Source organism: Chelonia mydas, chromosome 7, assembly GCF_015237465.2.
Source record: "Chelonia mydas isolate rCheMyd1 chromosome 7, rCheMyd1.pri.v2, whole genome shotgun sequence".
NCBI classification, from domain to species: Eukaryota; Metazoa; Chordata; order Testudines; family Cheloniidae; genus Chelonia; species Chelonia mydas.
Window position 1 is genome coordinate 117,677,190 of NC_057853.1, and position 19,352 is coordinate 117,696,541.

At 40.4% G+C, this 19,352-nt stretch overlaps 2 protein-coding genes across 14 annotated transcripts in view; one reads left to right on the top strand and one right to left on the bottom strand.

Moving 5' to 3' along the window:
- The window catches only part of CFAP43 (cilia and flagella associated protein 43), an 89,444-nt gene extending 77,037 nt beyond the window's left edge, over nt 1–12,407 (top strand). For 5 of the 6 annotated variants that reach the window (XM_037903958.2, XM_043551817.1, XM_043551819.1 and 2 more), the window contains 10 exons: nt 44–151; nt 1,242–1,328; nt 1,798–1,886; nt 3,324–3,531; nt 4,397–4,509; nt 5,176–5,338; nt 7,701–7,865; nt 9,859–9,939; nt 11,145–11,298; nt 11,873–12,407. In XM_037903958.2, the coding sequence (XP_037759886.1) occupies nt 44–151; nt 1,242–1,328; nt 1,798–1,886; nt 3,324–3,531; nt 4,397–4,509; nt 5,176–5,338; nt 7,701–7,865; nt 9,859–9,939; nt 11,145–11,298; nt 11,873–12,045 (1,341 nt within the window). In that variant the 3' untranslated portion in view covers nt 12,046–12,407. The remainder of the gene's footprint in view (nt 1–43; nt 152–1,241; nt 1,329–1,797; nt 1,887–3,323; nt 3,532–4,396; nt 4,510–5,175; nt 5,339–7,700; nt 7,866–9,858; nt 9,940–11,144; nt 11,299–11,872) is intronic. The other variant, XM_043551818.1, reaches the window with a different exon arrangement.
- SFR1 (SWI5 dependent homologous recombination repair protein 1) overlaps nt 11,432–19,352 on the bottom strand; it is a 34,099-nt gene continuing 26,178 nt past the window's right edge. For 7 of the 8 annotated variants that reach the window (XM_043551826.1, XM_037903963.2, XM_043551825.1 and 4 more), the window contains 2 exons: nt 16,128–16,520; nt 12,914–14,970 (listed from right to left, as the gene is read on the bottom strand). In XM_043551826.1, coding sequence (XP_043407761.1) covers nt 14,779–14,970; nt 16,128–16,520 — 585 coding nt within the window. In that variant the 3' untranslated portion in view covers nt 12,914–14,778. Of the gene's footprint in view, nt 12,705–12,913; nt 14,971–16,127; nt 16,521–19,352 lie in introns of those variants that run through there. The other variant, XR_006292335.1, reaches the window with a different exon arrangement.

Sequence of the window (19,352 nt, forward strand, 5' to 3'; positions counted from 1 at the left end):
AGCTGCAAGCGTGCTGATCTTTCTCCTTACAATCTTTCCACAGGAGGAACTCAAAATAAACAACCTCCTTTACTCTTTGCTGTTGGATGAAGAGCTGAGCACAAGAGAAGCTGGACTGAACCACTTCCTTGACAAGAAGCAGAAGGAGAAGGTGAGTCCAGTACTTGGACTATAAGGCTCCAACCATTTTCATATGGAACCTGCTCTTTACAAATAAAAATGTTGCTCAAACTGCCACAGATAATTTCCCTCATGATTTACACAGCTGTTCATCTTTTTTTTTTTTTTTAAGGGTGGCAGAAGACTCCTATAATAAAGGCACCTCTTCTTGGGTATATACTTCTCTCAGCTTGTCTGGAATTACATGTGTAAATTTCCGTACCCTGAGGAAAGCATGCCATTATCTGTCAAATACACTATTTTAGTGTCCTGTGGCAGTCTGTAATTTGTCTGGTAGCACTGATAATGCCTTTGCTACAAGAACCCTGCACAAAAAGATATCTAATGTTGCCATCTTTCTTAGAGAAGAAAATGGTAAATTCGGAGAAATTTGAATTAATTTCCTGAAACTGCAGTTGTCGGGATTTGCCCACCACTGACGAACCATGTATAAGCCAACATAGTGACTTTGGAGTTCAAAACAAACATTTCTGCACTTGTACACAAGTATATACAGGTCTACAAATGTTCTATAAAATTCTGACTAATTGTCCTGGAAGCTCACCTATAAATCTGTTGTTGGACCAGTTCTACAGATATGCAAACCTAGGGACCTCTTGCACTAGCTGATCTCACCTGTCATGCTATTCAGGGAGAGAGGCAGACACTCAGGTAGCTGGGGACCACTATCATCAACATATTACATTGCACCCCGAATTGCATAGTGAGCCATTGCAGTCTATAGAGCACTTAAATAATGTGCTCCTTATGACAAACTTCATTAAGCAGTTGGGTAGCTAAATTTTGCACCTGCTGACCCTTCTGTGTGGTCTTTACAGGTAGCCCCATATAGAAAGCCTTGCAGGAATCCAATTTAGAGATCAGACAGGCACATGACATATTGAGTGCTGTCTGTGGTGTCTGCTTAGGAGCATGTTACACCAGAGGTGAATTTAACCCAATTGTTGTATCTTAAGCTGAGACAAGACATCTCTTCAGCATGTGTAATACATTTGAATTGCATTCCAGCAGCTGTGTTTACTTTTAGTTCTGTTTCTGAAATCCATCTGGTTTTGTTACAGCTCAGTACTGCAGAGGCGGTCCAGGTTGCACGAGCACAACATGATGCTTACAGGGAGACCTATGACAACTTAGTAGCTGAAGACAAAGTAAGAGTCCTAGTCATATGTTCAAGCAGATGCAATTGCAAAAAAAAAAAAAAAAAAAGAGGTTTGGTGCTACACCTCCAGAATATACAGTATTTAGGCCCCAGTTCAGCAGCACACTTAAACATGTGAGTAGTTCCATACAGATTGATGAAACACTGAAGTCAGTGGAAATACTCAGATGCTCCAGTTCTTGGCTGGGTCAGGATCAGGCCTCAGTAAGTTTCTTGGGCAAGGACTGTGTCTCTTGCAAAGTGCCAAGACCACTGTCTACGCTTAACCTGCTAGTCTCACTTTTTGTAGACACTTCTCTGGGTTTTAAAAAGCACAGCAAACATGGTAAATTGTCATCTCTGAGAGAGGCAATCTATGAAATAGCCCAACTCCACCTAGCACCTTTTAGCATGCATCATTATTCTATATTTCTAGGATATGTGCATGCTGAAGTTTTGCTGATTATTTTTCCTGCTAGATTCTGGAACGTGGCTTTAAAAAGGAATTTTCTGATGTTCCAGCGCATCACATTGATCATCTTTTCAAACTTTACAAACGCCGACCACGGTAAAATTCCCTTTGGCTCAAACCATTTTCTACATGTTATTGTTTTTACCTTTATGATGGGAGAGGAGAGTCTATTTTCTAAGCTCTGTGAAGTATCTTAGTTAGCAGTAGGCCATTGATTATTAACCTGTTTTTAAAACTGCACCTCTGTAATGACGATGGTCATTAACCATTGTTGATGACCAACTATCATATGGATGACTGACAGACATTTTAAAGCAATCTTCTCCTCTCCCCACATTATATATGCTATTTAAAATGGAAAAATCATGGAGCAGGTCCTCAAGGAATCAATTCTGAAGCACTTAGAGGAGAGGAAAGTGATCAGGAACAGTCAGCATGGATTCACCAAGGGCAAGTCATGCCTGACTAATCTAATTGCCTTCTATGACGAGATAACTGGCTCTGTGGATGAGGGGAAAGCAGTGGACGTGTTGTTCCTTGACTTTAGCAAAGCTTTTGACACCGTCTCCCACAGTATTCTTGCAAGTTAAAGAAGTATGGGCTGGATGAATGGACTATAAGGTGGAGAGACTATAAGGTGGCCAGATTGTCGGGCTCAACGGGTAGTGATCAATGGCTCCATGTCTAGTTGGCAGCCAGTATCAAGCGGAGTGCCCAAGGGTTGGTGCTGGGGCCGGTTAGGGGGGAGGGATAGCTCAGTGGTTTGAGCATTGGCCTGCTAAACCCAGGGATGTGAGTTCAATCCTTAAGGGGGCCGTTTAGGGATCTGGGGCAAAAAAAATTGGGGATTGTGTCTGCTTTGAGCAGGGGGTTGGACTAGATGATCTCCTGAGCTCCCTTCCAACTCTGATATTCTATGAAAATCTTCTGGAGGATGGCGTGGATTGCACCCTCAGCAAGTTTGCAGATGACACTAAACTGGGAGGAGAGATAGATACGCTGGAGGGTAGGGATAAGATAAAGAGGGACCTAGACAAATTAGAGGATTGGGCCAAAAGAAATCTGATGAGGTTCAACAAGGACAAGTGCAGAGTCCTGCACTTAGGATGGAAGAATCTCATGTACCGCTACAGACTAGGGATCGAATGGTGGTGAAGCACTGGAATGGGTTACCTAGGGAGCTGGTGAAATCTCCTTCCTTTGAAGTTTTTAAGATCAGGCTTGACAAAGCCGTGACTGGGATGATTTAGTTGGGGATTGGTCCTGCTTTGAACAGGGGGTTGGACTAGATGACCTCCTGAGGTCCCTTCCAACCCTGATATTCTAGGATTTTATGATTATAATAATTAATAAATAACCACCCAAAACATGCCTTTTCATGTTTTTTAAATAATATTTCCTGGTTGCATGCTGAAAGAGATTAAGACAATGGTGAGAAGCGTTTTTAGTGCTACAAGACCTTGTTCTATGTAGCAAGTAAGAAGAAAGATAAAATATTTATTTTACTATGTATGCCATGGTTGATGACACCAGAGCCCAGAAGATCAAGATGCACCTTGACACTGCTAACCCTTATGGAGATCGGCCAGGCTCAGCCAGAGCTTACGAAGAGGCACTTGCCCATTTAATGAAAGCCATAGATGAAATGGATGACCCTGAAAACATGCCTGAGGGATTAGACCCGACGGTCTGGGAACGTTTCTGTTTGGCTAGACGAACAAAAGTGGAAAGCGAACAGCTGGTACGTCAAGTGATTTCCATCAGATTTATTTTGCTGTTGATTTACTGTTTTATGCTTTGGGATCTTAACCCAGAGCATCAAGTTCTGAGGACTAAGCAAGTGGCAGCACAGTGTAGGTGATCTGTGAGTCCCTAGCTCACTTCCAGAGTGTGAATGAGCTGAGTAGTCATCACACTCTAGCAAAGCTCCCTCTTTCAGCAGATACAGAGCAGTATGAATGGCTTCCGAGGAAGCCACATCCTGCTCTCCTCTAAAGAAAATAAGTGGGAAGTAGGAGCTGTCTCAAAGTATCCCTCCTCATTCTCCTTCCCCCATCCCCACCAAAACAAAAGCAAACCATCAAGGTGTATCCTACCATTCTGCATCTGTAACCTACATGTAAATCTGCTGCGTTTGTTTACCCTGATGAATGCTTCTTCCTTCCTAGTGCATCAAGAGCAAATACTAACATGTTGATAGAAAGCCCTGTTACACTATTAATTGAGGTTACGGTATATTAAGATATTACATTAAATTATATTATATTATACTAATATAATTAAGGTCACCAAGATGTAAACCTTAAATATCCAAAGATGTAGCTAAGATCCGTTTTGCTTTGCTGAAGTGAGAAGGAAATGAGACCTTCCTCTCATAGGAAAAAAATATGCATCAGTAAAGGGTAAACTTTCAAAGAGCAGCTAAGGACTATAACTGTGGACTTGCGTAGACTTTAATGGGAGTCAGGAAGGTAGCCAGCTCCCTCATTCAGATCTTAAATATCTGTTCTTGTGAAGAATGAGCAAAAGTCTGTCTACCATAAAAGGTTTTCCTCTATATTTGCAAAGTTCAGTGTGTTCAAGTAGTTGTGATGTTGTTTGCTTAGGTGAAACGGAAAGCCCTGACGCTAGCGGAGATGCAGGCCTTTCTCCAGAAAAGGATGGATGATGATGAGAAGATAAGGATGGACACTGAAAAAATTTTAAATGAACTCAATACGTAATTTTGCTTATTATTCTTACATTCACATTCATCTACACTTTAGCACTCTGCTGACGCAGAATTAAGTCTAGTGAGAAGTGTACAGTTCTGTACTGTATCACACTTCTCTCTAAAACTCATCTAAGAGACATAGAGCCCAATTCTGAAAGAGCCTTGACTTCAATGAGAGGTTCCAACACGTAATGCTGTATTTTTCTTATTCTATCAGCTACTACACCACCTGGTTCTCACCACCTTTGAGATGGGAGTGTTATTTGGGAACAAACTCCAAGATAATTAAACAAAAAGAAATGTACTTGACTAGGATGGGGGAGGTTTCTGTCATGCCTTTACAATTATTGATAAAGTTTTTCTTTGTTCAGTAGGGGCTTTCTCCCTTATAACCTCTGCTTGACCTGGCAGTGAAGACAAAACACAGTCTGTGTAGAAAGAAGCACTCACTGTAGGAGCAAATAGGAGAAAACAGGGTGTGAGGGAGCAAACCCTTGCTGAAACTTGCATTTGGTCATTAGCAAACACAAAGAATTATGAAAATTGCAGTGACCCTTTCTGGTTTTCAGATGATTTCCTAATCTTTCTGTTACCCTCTGATCATAGAGAAGATTTAAAATACAAGCATTTTATCAATCACTAAAAACTACTATTGATTCTCTGCAATTTTAGGCTACGAGAGGAAAAGATGAGGTTTCAACTGGATTTGACTATCCAATTTCTGCTTAAACAAGGACAGGTGGAATTGGAGAGTGCTGCTGAGCTAATACCAGATTATACTGATGCTATTCTCATTCACAAGAGTGTTATAGAAGAACTGAATTGCACAATCCGGGTAATTTACATTTTCTGGAGGAAATTAAGGGCTTTAAATGAATGGATTTTCCTTTGGAGACTGCAGCTTTTATCTAGTTTGACATCTCTGTAATACTGATTTCATCTCTTTTAATGCACTTCCATATACCAATGGGCTCAGTTGTCACCTTTGTTTTGAAAGGTCCTTGAAGCTATTATGAGTTCTGTAACATCTCTAATATAAAGGCTACCATCCTGAGCACTGATCACTGGAATCCTGATCAGTGGAAAGACAGCATCTTTAAGCACTATGTCCATGCTGTTTATAGAGAATTAATATCCTATACACCACTCCTACATTCCCCAGTTGTGCAGTCATGTCAGGTAACTGAATGTTGGGTTACAGTGAAACTTCCAAAAATTAAGCAATTCTCCTTTTATATAAAGGTGAAATTGTGGGATCATACATGGCACATTTCATTTTTCATACTCACTATAAAGGTTATTTTCTTGCCATCCCAGCTGCATAAAAATTTGCTTTTTATTGCTACTGCATACAACCTTCAGTGGTAACTGCAAAATACCTGAAACCGGGACAAGTTCAAATATTGTAGAGCAGAGGTCGGCAACCTCTGAGAAGTGGCGTGTCAAGTCTTCATTAATTTAAGGTTTGGCGTGCCAGTAATAAATTTTACATTTACAGGGGCCCCCAACGGAACCCCAGACTGGCAGCAGGCTGCGTGGAGCCGGCGGCTGGGACCCCAGCTGGCAGGGGCCGGCAGACGGAATCCCAGACCAGCTGCCGGCTTGGATGGACGGAACCCTGGGCCGGCAGCGGGCTGAGCGGGGCTGGCGGCCAGGACCACGGCTGGCAGGGGCCAGCGGACAGAACCCCAGACCGGCAGCGCGGTTGGCAGACGGAACCCCAGACCGGCAGTGTGCTGAGCTGCTCAGCCCGCTGCCGGTCTGGGGTTCCATCTGCCAGCCCCTGCCAGCCGGGGTCCCGGCCGCCAGCCCTGCTCAGCTGGGGTTCCGTCCATCCAGGCCAGCAGTGGGCGGAGCGGGGCTGGCAGCCGGGACCCTGCCTGGCAGCAGAGTGCCACTAAAGATCAGCTTGTGTGCCGCCTTTGGCACGCGTGGAGGAAAAATGCTTAGGCCTATGTTTTTAAAGGTATTTCAGCATTGCTGAGTTCACCGTTTCAATGCCTACCTCATTTCGGAGCCTCAATGTCCTTTCCAAAAAGGATTTAGGCACTTAGGAGCCAAAATTCCATTGACAGTTGATAGGATTTAGGCTCCCAAATCACCATTGAGAATGACAGGCTCCTAAATCAGTTAGGTGTTACAAAGCTAAGCTCAGCAATGCCTAAATACCTTTAAAAACATGGGCCACAGCACTTATATAAGGTGGGAGAACAGACAGGTATTGACTGCAATTTGTTTCACCCTCATCTGTGATACAAGGCTGAAGCAGTAGCGTTAAAGTGTCAGCAACAGGCAACAAGTTCCATAAAAAAGAATATAATAATGGTCATACTGGGTCAGACCAATGGTCCATCTAGCCCAGTATCCTGTCTTCTGACTGGCCAAAGCCACATGTTTCAGAGGGAATGAACGGAACAAGGCAATCATCAAGTGATCCATCCCGTCATCAACTCCCAGCTTCTGGCACTCAGAGGCTAGGGACACTCAGAGCATGGGGCTGCATCCCTGACTATCTTGGCTAATAGCCTTTGATGGACCTATCCTCCAGGAACTTATCTAATCCTTTTTTTAACCTGGTTATGAGTTTTAGCCTCCACAACATCCCTTGGCAATGAGTTCCACAGGTTGACTGTGAATTGTGTGAAGAAGTACTTCCTTTTTTTTGTTTTAAACCTGCTGCTTATTAATTTCATTGGGGGATCCTGATTCTGGTATTATGTGATGGAATTAATATCACTTCTTTATTCATTTCCTCCACACCATTCATGATTTTACAGACCTTTATCATATCTCCCCTTATTCATCTCTTTTCCAAGCTGAAAAGTGCCAGGCTTTTTAATCTCTCCTCATCCAAAGCTGTTCTATACCCTTAGTCATTGTTGTTGCCCTTCTCTATATCTTTTCTAATTCTAGTATGTATTTGAAATAGGGCAACAAGAACTGCATGTAGTAGTCAAAGTGTGGGCGTACCAGGGATTTATATAGTGGTGTTATGATATTTTCTGTCTTATCTCTCCCTTTCCTGATGGTTCCTAACATTGTTAGCTTTTTTGACATAAAGTCTGTCTGGACACCAGCCTCTGAAAATGATTGCAATGTGGCACATTAAAATTACTGAAATTAGAAGTCCTGTTCATCCTGTTACAGAAAACATGATTCTGTAATCCATAAATTATGCTAAAATTAATCTTTTTCAGGCTCAAGGAGAAAAGAAAATTGCTAGCATGGTGGAAAGTAAAGACTTCTCTAAAGGGATATTTCAGCTGGAATGGGAACATAAAAAAATGAAGATGCTGATGGAAGATCTAAACCAGAGGGCTCGGGATATTCAAAAACTGCATGTTTCACGCGATCGCCAGCTCGTAAGTAACTCTGAAATTGAGATTTTATCTGGAGAAAAGCTGCTGCCCATGTTTGTACCATTATTTGTATTCTTCAGTTGTCCTACATCTATAGGGAAACCCAGCCCAAGCTAGGACAGCAATTTAACCTTAAGGACTAAATTTTTCTTTGACATTTGTGTAACTCTGAAGTCTTTGGAGTTGTACAGGTGTAACTAGGCTTGGGAAGATTCAATTAAAATCATTAGTCATTGGTAAATGTCAATTTCACCTGACACTCAGAAAGAGAACCCCCATTCTCAAAAAAAAATCCATCAATAACAGTCGGCAAGTGCAGACCACCCTGGAACTAGGCCCACAGGGATGTGCTGTCACGAGCCCACTCAATTACTCAGCAGTGGAGTATGCTGGACTGTCCCCAGGAAGCAGCCATTCAGCAGCAGGGTGGTATGCCCCATAGCTGGGGGTCTCTGCTCTGCTGGACCGGGACCACAGCCTCCCCCGCACTTGGGTGTCTTGGGCCCCTCAGCCATACAGGGAGCCTCTTGCAGCACTTGTATCAGTGCTGCCCTAACCCCTCACTTAATTTAATAAGAACATGAGAACAGCCATACTGGGTCAAACTAAAGGTCCATCCAGCCCAATATCCTGTCTTCCACCAGTGGCCAGTACCAGGTGTCCCAGATGGAATAAACAGAACAGGGAATCATCAAGTGATCCATCCCCTGTCACCCATTCTCAGCTTCTGGCAAACAGAGGCTAGGTACATCATCTCTGCCCATCCTGTCTAATAGCCACTGATATTGTCAAAATTATAAAAAAAAAAATTGAATTTTGTTAAGCCTAGGTGTAACTGCAGGCAGAATTGGTTCTAAACTTCCAAGTATCAATATTGGCAGTTAAAGCAAGGAATCAGGATTTCACAGCTTAAGTAATTCATCTTTAAATAAAACATTCTTGATCTTAAATGAAAGTTCTGAAGTGCCTTCATTTGGTATGTCACAGAAAATCACAACATTATTAGTGTGCTTTTTTTTTTTAAAAAAAAGGCAGCCACTTTTGAATTTTCTCACTTCAGAAGAGCAAAAAGGGGACTGTTAGGACTGATGCCAACAAAAGAGCCAACAGGTACCCAAAAGGTGACTGTAAGCTGGAAAGTTCCTGCAGCAAAATCACCAACAGTGCGCTGCTATTTGTTTGGGTGATCCCAAAAAGGCTTACCTGAACCAGGAAGTGGACAAGTCATCTACAAACATCTGATTGCTATTGGTCACGAGTTATTTAAGACTATTTTGTTTCCCAACTGACAACAAGATCCTTGGAAACAATATGCTACCTATTGGTGTCTCCCAGAGAAAGATTTTAATAAATTATCTAGAAAAATTACTGTGAAAGTAAAGTAACAAAATTCAGAACTATAAGGTGGTCACTTCATAAAGAAAAAGCGTTCCTTCTCAAAAGGTACCATCTGTTAGAACCGTGCTTATGGGCTCCGTGGGACATTAGTCTCTGTCTAGCTAGATTAGGCGGAAACATTTTGCATTCTCCCCCATGAACATGGCTTGGGGAGTATATCACATCTAATTAATACAGTGTAAATGGACTTAGCCAGCCTGGTTCTGTCACTGGGAGAAGGGCTGGTAAAAGTGTGCCTTTGCTATGTAGAGCATAACCTCCAGAGCCTTAGTCACCTAAACCATTGGACTTTCTTTTAAAACCTTTACTCTGAGAGATTACAGATTTTGAGAGCTTCTTCTAACAACAGACACACGGAGTGTATTAGGGTTAACAATGCTAGACATAATGAATGCTTGAATAGAATGTTCTCAAGTATTCAAGCAGCGTCTAAGACATCATCTTAGAAATGTTCATTTTATGGTTTATAGAAGTGCTTTGTGCTATCCAAGATTAAAACAAATGTTTTTTCTAAACTTTATATAGCTTAACTGCCAACCTAGGATCTTGGAATGGTTGAAATACGCAGTAGTCTGATTTCTCTCTTTTTATTCTGCAGTTCCTAAGCGTACTAAACTATGACAGCCGTATCACCCAACAGGTTTCAGTAATGGAGCAGACGCTTGGTGTGATGGATAAGGTAAATCCAAAATGTGTTGTACCTATTGAGTTCCTGGGGGAGGGCGGGCAGAAGCCCACCCACATCTAAAAGCTCCTTCCCCAGCCGGAGGCTGACGAGGTCTCACGACTTCGTGGGGCTACAGATGGGGTGTGCAAGTACCAGAAGTTGTGGGGAAAAGTACAGCCAGAAACTGAGAAGGTTCTGGAGGAGCCAGAAAAGGGGCTGCAACCTGGCGCACTCAAGGCAGATGTATGCCAGGGTCTTCCTCATGCTGCAGAAGGGGCAAGTGTCAGGGAGAGTGGTGAAACATCAGGTACATGCCCATGCTCACGGCTCCGTGAAGGAGCCGCCTAAATGTGTTGTAATTGAACAGATGAACCTGTGAGTAGCACTGTTCAACACAACTCCTTCCCTCTCTCCTCAACTGAGCCTCCCATTGCCCAAAACCTTGGTATTATCCTTGACACCGAACTCTGCTTCCTCACATTTGACTGCTAATCTGCATATCACTACCTGCAGAGCATTGTGTTTGTATTCCACTCTGCTCCATTGCTAGTCAAGTTTTCCTCCAGGTCTTCATCTCCTATTGCTTTCTGTACTGAAACAGCTTTCTTTATGGGCTTCTCATATCCAGCCTCTCACTCCTACACATGCATAGTGCTGCTCGCCTACATACAAAGAAGCATGCACACAGCACCCATCCACTGGCTCATCCAAATAGAAATTGCCCTTGTTTTTAAAAGATTCCATGGACTTGCTCCAGCGTGCAATAACTGACACCATCCCCAACTTTGTCTCCCTATGCTCCTCCTCCCAGCTTTAGCATTTTCCGCCTTCCTCTCCATCCTTTCACACAATTTCACCAAAGTTGGCAGACGAGTCTTTTTCTCTGTAGCTACTGCAATCTGAGATAGTGCTCCTGCATCTCTGCTTCTTTGACTACACCTCTTTCCAAGTTTCACCTTAAATCTCTTTCCAGCTGGTCCATACTTCTTAGCTTTTTCCTGTCTGCTAGTGGTTACATTGATACTCCATAAAGAATGTTAGGATACAATTTGTATGAAAGGTGCTGTGTAAAATAAAGTTGCATTGAACCAACTAGCCAAATATAAAAGCAAACTGAGCCCCAAGGTGGTGTTTTAGTTGGTAGATTTCCATATAAAGTTTGTTCAAGCAGCTTTATTAAAGTCTCATATTTGCTTTATTCAACTGGAAATGGACAGCTGCACAAGAAGAATGTGAAGAACCGTCAGAAAATATTTAAAGATCTGGAGAAGCGCATCTGTCTAAAGGAACAAGCAAACTACAAACTCAGCCAGGAACTGCAAGAAATGCTTGTGTCTGTTTCAGAAAGGCGGCATATCTTTGAAGCAGCTGGTGAGTCCCATTCTGTAGCACGCTTTAGGTCACAAGTAAAAGACATTCATAAAATACAGCTCCAAAGCTGGTCAGTTCTACTCTCCATCAGCAGCACTACAGGGACAAAACACTGCCAGCAGCAGATTTTTTGTATGTTACATATACACAGCTGGTATTGCCCTGCCTAAGAGAGCTATTTCAGTATCCATCAGACACTAAGGAGATGTCTAGACTTGAGATTTTTGCTCCTGTTGTAACTCAAGTTAATTAACTGTTGTTGGTATAAGTTGGTGAAACTCCACTGAAGTCGTAAAACTATTCCCATTTGCATCAGCAGAGACTTTGGTACAATGCCTTTGTCCTCTCTAAAAAATAAAATTTATCCCTCCTCCTCTCATCATTTGTGCCTGGGCAAAACAGAAGTAGCAGTACATTGCAAGAGCAAAAATTTGTCCCCAAGTGTGAGCTCTTTTGAAAGTTTAGCCCACACTGTACAATACTTGTCACTGAAATAATATACACCCTAGGGCAGAGCCTACAACAATAGATTTTTCTCTGATATGAACTATTTCTGTTATTTTGCTTTGCACAGACACACAGCTGGTTTCTGAAAAAGCTGCAAAGGAGCATTACCGAGATATTGTGCAGCGACGACAGCTAGTGGATCTTGCAAAAGAACAGGCCCAGGAGATTGCAGTTCTTCAGGCAGAAGTTGAAAGGCTGAGAATGAGAACATTTCCTGCCCTTTTTGAAACAGAATATTAGCAGAAGCGTACTTCCACCAACACGAACGCATATGAGTTCATCATTGCTTATCTCCTTTGCTTACCGTAGATACATCTCTCCACAAAAGAATTGATTTCTTCCTTTATTTACTATTTTAAAATATTTTACTAGACTGAGTATGAAAGCTATTTTGTACATTTTATACCCAATTTTGGTGTGCCTGTTGTAAAACTGGAATTTATGATTTCACAGCTTAATGACAGACACGTGTTTATTACTATAGAAACAGATGTTTTGAACAACATAGTCACCTTGTGTATTCTGTGGTCAGCAATGTATGTTCCTGTGATGCTGAAGAATGGAAGCAATTCAGGAAACCCTGAATTGTATTTACTTAGGAAGAAGATATAGGGCAAAATTGTCAAGTAGTATAACTAAAACTAGTTTTGTTAAAAATCAAATTACTAGTATACATGTTGAATGAAATCACAAATATACTGATTATTTAAAATAAAACAGTTCATCATCATTGCTACATGATACCATCTTAACAGGCAGCATTAGGTGCACTTTACCTTGATTATATAATTAAAAAAAAACAACAACACTACTGCTTCATTTAACTCCCATGTCTTGAGTTCAGGATCCCGTATTTTACCTCCTTAGTTGATGCCATCGTACACTGAACAGGTCAACATCTGTCATGACAGGAAAAAGACACGTAAAAACAGTGCTGAGAGCAGTTTTTTCAACTGCTGTAATTGACATGATACCAAGCCTTCCATGTTCAGAATTGTGTAAGTGAAGTATGAACTGTTTTTCAAAACTCTTAAATTCTGGAAGATACAATTTAAGTCTACACACGCTGTTAATAATTTTGAATCCTAAAGAGTTGACCATCTTTTCCTTTTTAAACCATTATTAGATCATCTTATTTCTGCTCTTAAATTTTATTCCACTTCACTGTATTTTAAAAAAAATAAATCTCACAGTCTGTAGATTAAATAAGCATCATTAGAGCTACCCTACTGAACTCTTCTTAAACAGTTTCTACTATATGCCCCACTAGTGGAGTCCAACTTCAGATGTGTTGGCATGAAATTTCTTCTCATACCACTTCTCCCCGCAAAAGAGATAGGAAGCAGATAAGGAAAAGAGGAACCTTTAGTAAATTCTACCATGTGGTTTAAGATGGACCTGCACAGGAATTTCCTGCCATTACAATTTCCCCCCCCTGTTCTGAATTGTTTCTTCCCTCATCTTTCCTAGGAAATATGCCTCAAGTCAGAGCCCCATTCCAAGGTGACATCACTAACAGCATTAATACTTTTGTTTGGGAAATACTATATTTGTTATTAAAACTTCTCAATTGCTTTTGCTACCTCCTTCTAGATCTGACTTCTGTTTATTGCTTTATCATTTTAACTATGATTCATAAGTAGTCTAACTACCCCTCCATGGTTCTTCCCAGATTTCTTACCTCGTACCAAGTCCTCATCAGGAGGCAGGGGTTGAATTCCAATCCAGCAGAACCGAAGAGCCCTGGGAGGGCAGCTAATCCCTTCTGGATGCCCCATCTTCTTACCCAAGACACTGTTTCAGCCCCTTTTTCATTTTAGTAACTACACAGATTATCAAATGGTTTAATAATAAACACTGCTTATATAAATTCCCAGTTAGCAGTAAAATTCACCTTCCACCCAAGAGGGCCTTGCTGCAGAATTTAGGTCTAGTGTCACCTGATAAACAGGAGCATGGTACTCTGGAACAGCAAAACAAAAATATGCTACTTCTAAACTCAGATTTTTCCTGATTTCCCTGCAGGTACATCGGAAGTGTCTCAGTGTAGAGGAAGGGAGTATAAATTGTCACATGTACAATAAAACAAAGTTACAGCAGATTAGGAATCTGTATGTGTACAACGAATTGGTGCATTCTGGAGGTGTGGGGGGGCAGTTGGGGTTCTTATAAACTTACACTGGATGAAAAGTGTTTCAAAGTAAAAAAAGAAGAAATTCAGTGAAGAAAGTAGCTAAAATAAATGGATTGTCAAGGAGGAGATAGTCAACAGGGAATCAATTTCTCTCACACAATCTCTAATTAATATAATAAAATACCACTCACAAATTAGAACTAAAACCTAAAAAGGTGAAAATGGCTTTGGGATTTACTAAGAATAATTGCAGAAAGGTAAATTAAATGCAGCCATTTAAACATATTAGACACAGTTCTGTTTTTGTTAAGCACCATAGAATATGTATTGCTTCTAGTATCACAAGAAATAAAGCCATGCACAAAAACTCAATATTGCTTCAGTAATTGAGAATATGCAATGTGATTACACCTGAACTTAACCCTTAGAAAGCTCGCATCAATTGACTGGCAAACTGAAGAAACTTTCAGAATATGTATGTGTTGAATTCCTCAACATCTTAGTATTAACTAGAAAAAAACAGTTAACTTGATCCCATTATATCAAACGAGAATGTACAGTGTAAAACTGATATGAGAAGATACAGCCTGCTGTTTAAGTACAATATTACTAGATTTCATTTTCACATTCACTAATGGCAATTTTCTCAGTAAATAAGTTTCTGCCATATAAGTCAGTAAGAGATAATCCTTTCCAGAAAACTACATAAGCACAGTCTATTACAACAATCCACTATTGAAACAAACTATCATGATGGTTTAATACTTATGATGCAATCAGTTGATATTTAATCTTTTCTGAAGACTTTTTTTTATAACCGAGACCTTTGTAATGGTAAATTACATATCTGTAAAGTCGTCTTCTGCTCTGCTGTAGTGTAGTAACTTGTCTTCTAATCCAAAATTGTCTATCAACAGAGTGAGGCTCAGTTTACTGCCATCTGTAGACAAAGCTGACTGGAGTTCATAAAGCATCAACTGGGTGCTGCATCTCCATTTCGTTATCAAAGATTGCAATTCTGATGGGTTATTCTGAAACGGTAGGGGGAAAGGTTACTTACTGAGTTGCAGAAATTATAGAAAAATAATACTTGGAACTTTACAGATATTTATATAACTTAATTAACTGAAGGCGCCCCAAAACAATTACAATAAAAAGCTATATGCAGAGAGCATTTCTGCCTCCTCTGGAGTGGAATGCAACAATTACTTCTGTAGTGGTGCTGTCCAGGACAAGAAGTGGGAAAACAGCTCATCCACTTAAAACTATGTGGAAGCTTAGGTATGAAGAATGTAATTAAGTGAATTAGAATTTGACCCCTCATCTCCTACAAAAAGTTGCATGGATCTTTATCATCTACATATAGGATCTCTGCACTTTCAGCAGTACAATATCCACTAACAATGATGGCAAATTAAGTTGTAAGTTGTAATCGAACAGAGAAGTGCTATCTCATGAATCAACCTGTTTTCAGCAATACCTAGGGCTGCATCAACGTTGGCAGCGTTCAGATCCAAGAACCTAACATGGTGGAAAAAAAGGGCCAGTGCCTTGTCTGTGGTTGTTTCTATTAGTAGAGCTGTACTGTTAGTAAATTGCACATCCAATTTTGTCTAGTGTAGACAAGCACTGGTAGTCTCCCAGTCAAGTGCGAACACTTTTCACAATAAAAGACAGAGGTCAAGAACAGTTAAAGATGTATTTGAAGTAAACATCAGGTTTAAAAGTCATTCTTAAAGAGATACATTATTATGCATTATTTTTTATTGCATTTCTTTTAGTTTGGATGATGAAAACAGAACAGTCTTTCATTTTGGTTTCTCATCAGTTTCAATTTCAGGTTCTCATGTATTAGCCCAATGCTGCAATCTTTAGGCTTGAAACACTACTAAGGAATGTTTTCGTTTTAAAAAAATATTTCTCCAATAGAATTTAAAAGAACACACAGAGAAACATTTCTACTGGAGTTGGTCACAATTTTTTGAATTTTGGAATTAAATTTAAAACAGAAAAACAAAAATAAATAAATCAACCAACTTTCTTCCCTGCTTTTTGGCTAGCTCTAATTTCTGCTGGTTTTAGGAGAACCAAAATTTGCCCTGATATTGTCCCTTGCCTGGCACCATTTCAAAAAACATTAAAAGATTTAGAGCTGAGATAGTGTGACCTATTCAGAAACTCTTCTCACCTTGGACCTGTACATCTTGACCAGTTTGAGTCTTCGAAGCAGCTCTTCCTTCTCTTGGACCTGCTTCAGCAATCTTAATTTTTCCTCCAGTAGTTCTTGTTGACTAAGGTCAGCCCCCAACACCACAGAGTGTGGAGAATTCTGAACAAATCTACAGCAATGTCTCTCCTGTAAAGGACTATTCAAACTTATATCTGCAGCACAGTTCTTCTCCAGGATTTCACAACTATCTTGCAATCTAGAACAGGCTCCTTTTGCCAACAAAGCCCCTTCTTCAGAAGTACTGTAATCTTTTTCTTCAATATCTACTTTAAGGCGTTTTGCCACAGTGAAACTGGAATTAAACGAACGTCTTGCTTTCTTTAATCGCTCCTTAAGTGTTGTGCTCATTGGCTAAAGAAAATGACAAAGGAACAAAAAAAAAAAAAATCAAACAATATTTTGGCTAATATAAACTGTTTATTTGGGAGAAGTAAGAACAGAAGTGACCTTAATATAAGTAGTAAGTTTACCAGTTCAATTTTTACATTATATGTAAACACCACTATAATGTAAATTTTCACAATTACCACTACATATTTCACAAATGTGACTGAGCAGTTATCTTCCTCCTCTCATGTATACCTACACGCATTCACTCAGCAGCTAGACGTAAGAAAGAGTTGTGGCTCCAATCTTCCTCACTTCATCTCTCAGGACTAAATCCTGCTGTCCTTATTCAATGACTCCAGGAGAATTTTCTTTAAGGAAGTACAACTATCCTAATTGTCTAGTACAACTATCCTAATTGTCAAAATTTAGAAACTGTTACAGGTCAGTATGTTATCATCACTGTAAAAAAATCTCAGCATGGAAATCTACTCCTGGAGGCTTCAGAACTAGAGGGAACTCAAGATAACTACTGCATCAATAGCACAGCCTTGTAATTTCCCCCCACCTTTTGGTTTCAATATTGCTCACAATGTGCTATGTACTTTCCAGATATAAAGCCTAGCATGAACTCCCCAAAGTAGGAAAATTAATAAATAGTTAAAAGAAAACTACAGTGTGATATTTGGTAGTACAATCACTATAAATATAATTATAAAGAAGTAAATCAATAAGTTTCTGGAAATAAAAACCAATAATAATTTTTTTAAAGAAACCTCTGCCTACGTGACCAGATAATGATGCAAAGTAGGACTGAAGGAATCCTTTCCTCCACTGGACAGCACTGCAAGTCAAGCATTTCAAAGTTATTTGTAAGGCAGATCCCCTATTTTTTTATTTAAGGGAAAAAACACAAATATGTAAGTACTAAACAAAAAATTAAATGATAGAATTCAGCTTATAGTAGCTTTGAAACTGTTTTCAAGTGTTTTCTACTAGGAAAATTCTTGCAGGTCTATTCTGCAGGAAAGAAAGCTGCCTCACTGAATGGAAACACAGATATATCTAAATACTGCTTTAAAAATCAATTCAACATATATTCTTCTTATGAGCCTGATTTTGCCACCCTGACTCAAATTGGGTAGAACTCAAAATCCAAACGGGACTACTTGCACAGTAAAGTACTACTCAACATGTGTACGGGTGAAAGCATTGAACCATACTAAATTAATTTAAATTAAAGTAATTTAAGTTAACTAATTCAAACATAATATACTCCTGGGGAAATTCTGCGCCACTGCGCAAGCACAGAGTTAAGGTCCCTTGAAGAATAATTGACTCTGATGGGGAGGTCTGAAGGGAAGAGAGGTCACGCTGCAATTACACCTTTCACCCAACAGGGGCTGAAGTGCCAGAAGAGAAGGCAGCTGGCTCACAGGCTGGAGCAGCCAGCTGTGGAGAAGAAGGGGGCAGAGGCTGCCTTTCTCACAGCACCCTGCCCATGAAGCCATGTGAGAAGGCACAGAATATAGGGGAGACAGAGTGGTGCTGCTGGCGGGTGGGGGTGTTTACACAGACTGGGGTTCAGAAGGGCTAGTGGGGTGCATAGGAGCTAGTGGGGCGATAACACTGAGCCAGGGGCTGAATGGGAGTGGGGGTGCAGATATGCCTGGCTGAAAGGGAGAGGCTAGGGGTCAGCCAGGGTCTGCATGAAGGAGGCTCCCCAACTCCTTAACAGTCCCTCCCCCTCAAATAAAACTGTTCCATACTTCTCCCACCCACACCCAACAACCTTCCAGTTTTATTCCCAGGCTCCTTCCCAGCAATTACTTCCCTCTTTCTTAGCTCCTCCATTACCCTGACTCCCCCAAGCCTAGCACTGCTTCTGAGGGGTGAGGGGTGAGCGTTTCTGTATTGTAGTTTAAATGAATTATTACTCAAAGTTCTGTATTAATATGCCTAGTAAGGAATCTATTTATCAAAAAAATTTTCCTGAATCTTTTTTGTTGTCTCTTTTGTTACAGACATGCTTGCTAACAGGTATTTTGAAATAAATTACCAAAATAACTGAAACTGGCATTATTATATTGTGTTATTTTGACATATAAAATATGCAGAATTTTTTAAATATTATGCACAGCATTTTTATTTTTTTGGCCCAACGCTTTTAATTTTTTGGCCCAGAAATAATAATAGGCATCCTCCACTGTTGCAGTTCTCCAGCTGTAATGGTTATCCCAGGTAGCCAGTCCTCAGATTTCTGTTCTATCTGAAACAAGCATTCCCACTATTTCTACTACATCAACCATTGAACATCACTGGACCTCAGACATGGTCATCAGAAGAATCAAATAAGTGTCAGGCTTGCGACCAAGAGACGTTTCTATTCCAAACTGCATTTTAAAGACCAAGGCCACCATTTTAGAGCGGTTATGGTTTTGAGTGCCTCACTGTTAGAGTGACTAATCTGAGGTATGTTACAGGGCTTAATTTCAGAAGGTGGGTGCTCAGCACTTTCTGAAAACCCAAAGTCACTGAATTCAAAAATCACTAGTCATCCTTGAAGATCTTTGCCTAGTATTTTATATCCTTATAAAATATTTAAACTTTGAGAAAACCCAAACAATATAGCTAAAAGACACCTATCACAATCTGCCTATGCTGGCCAGGCCACTGTTTTAGTGTGTGCCATGGTCAATTTAACATCACCAACATGGTGCATGCAGGGGCATTACATCAGAGAAGGAATAGGCAATGTAGAGCTGAACATCATAAGACCTAATACATTGCATTTCCATTTTGCATAGAGTTTTTCACACAAGCTGTGCTCCAAACTTAAAGTTAAATAATACCAAT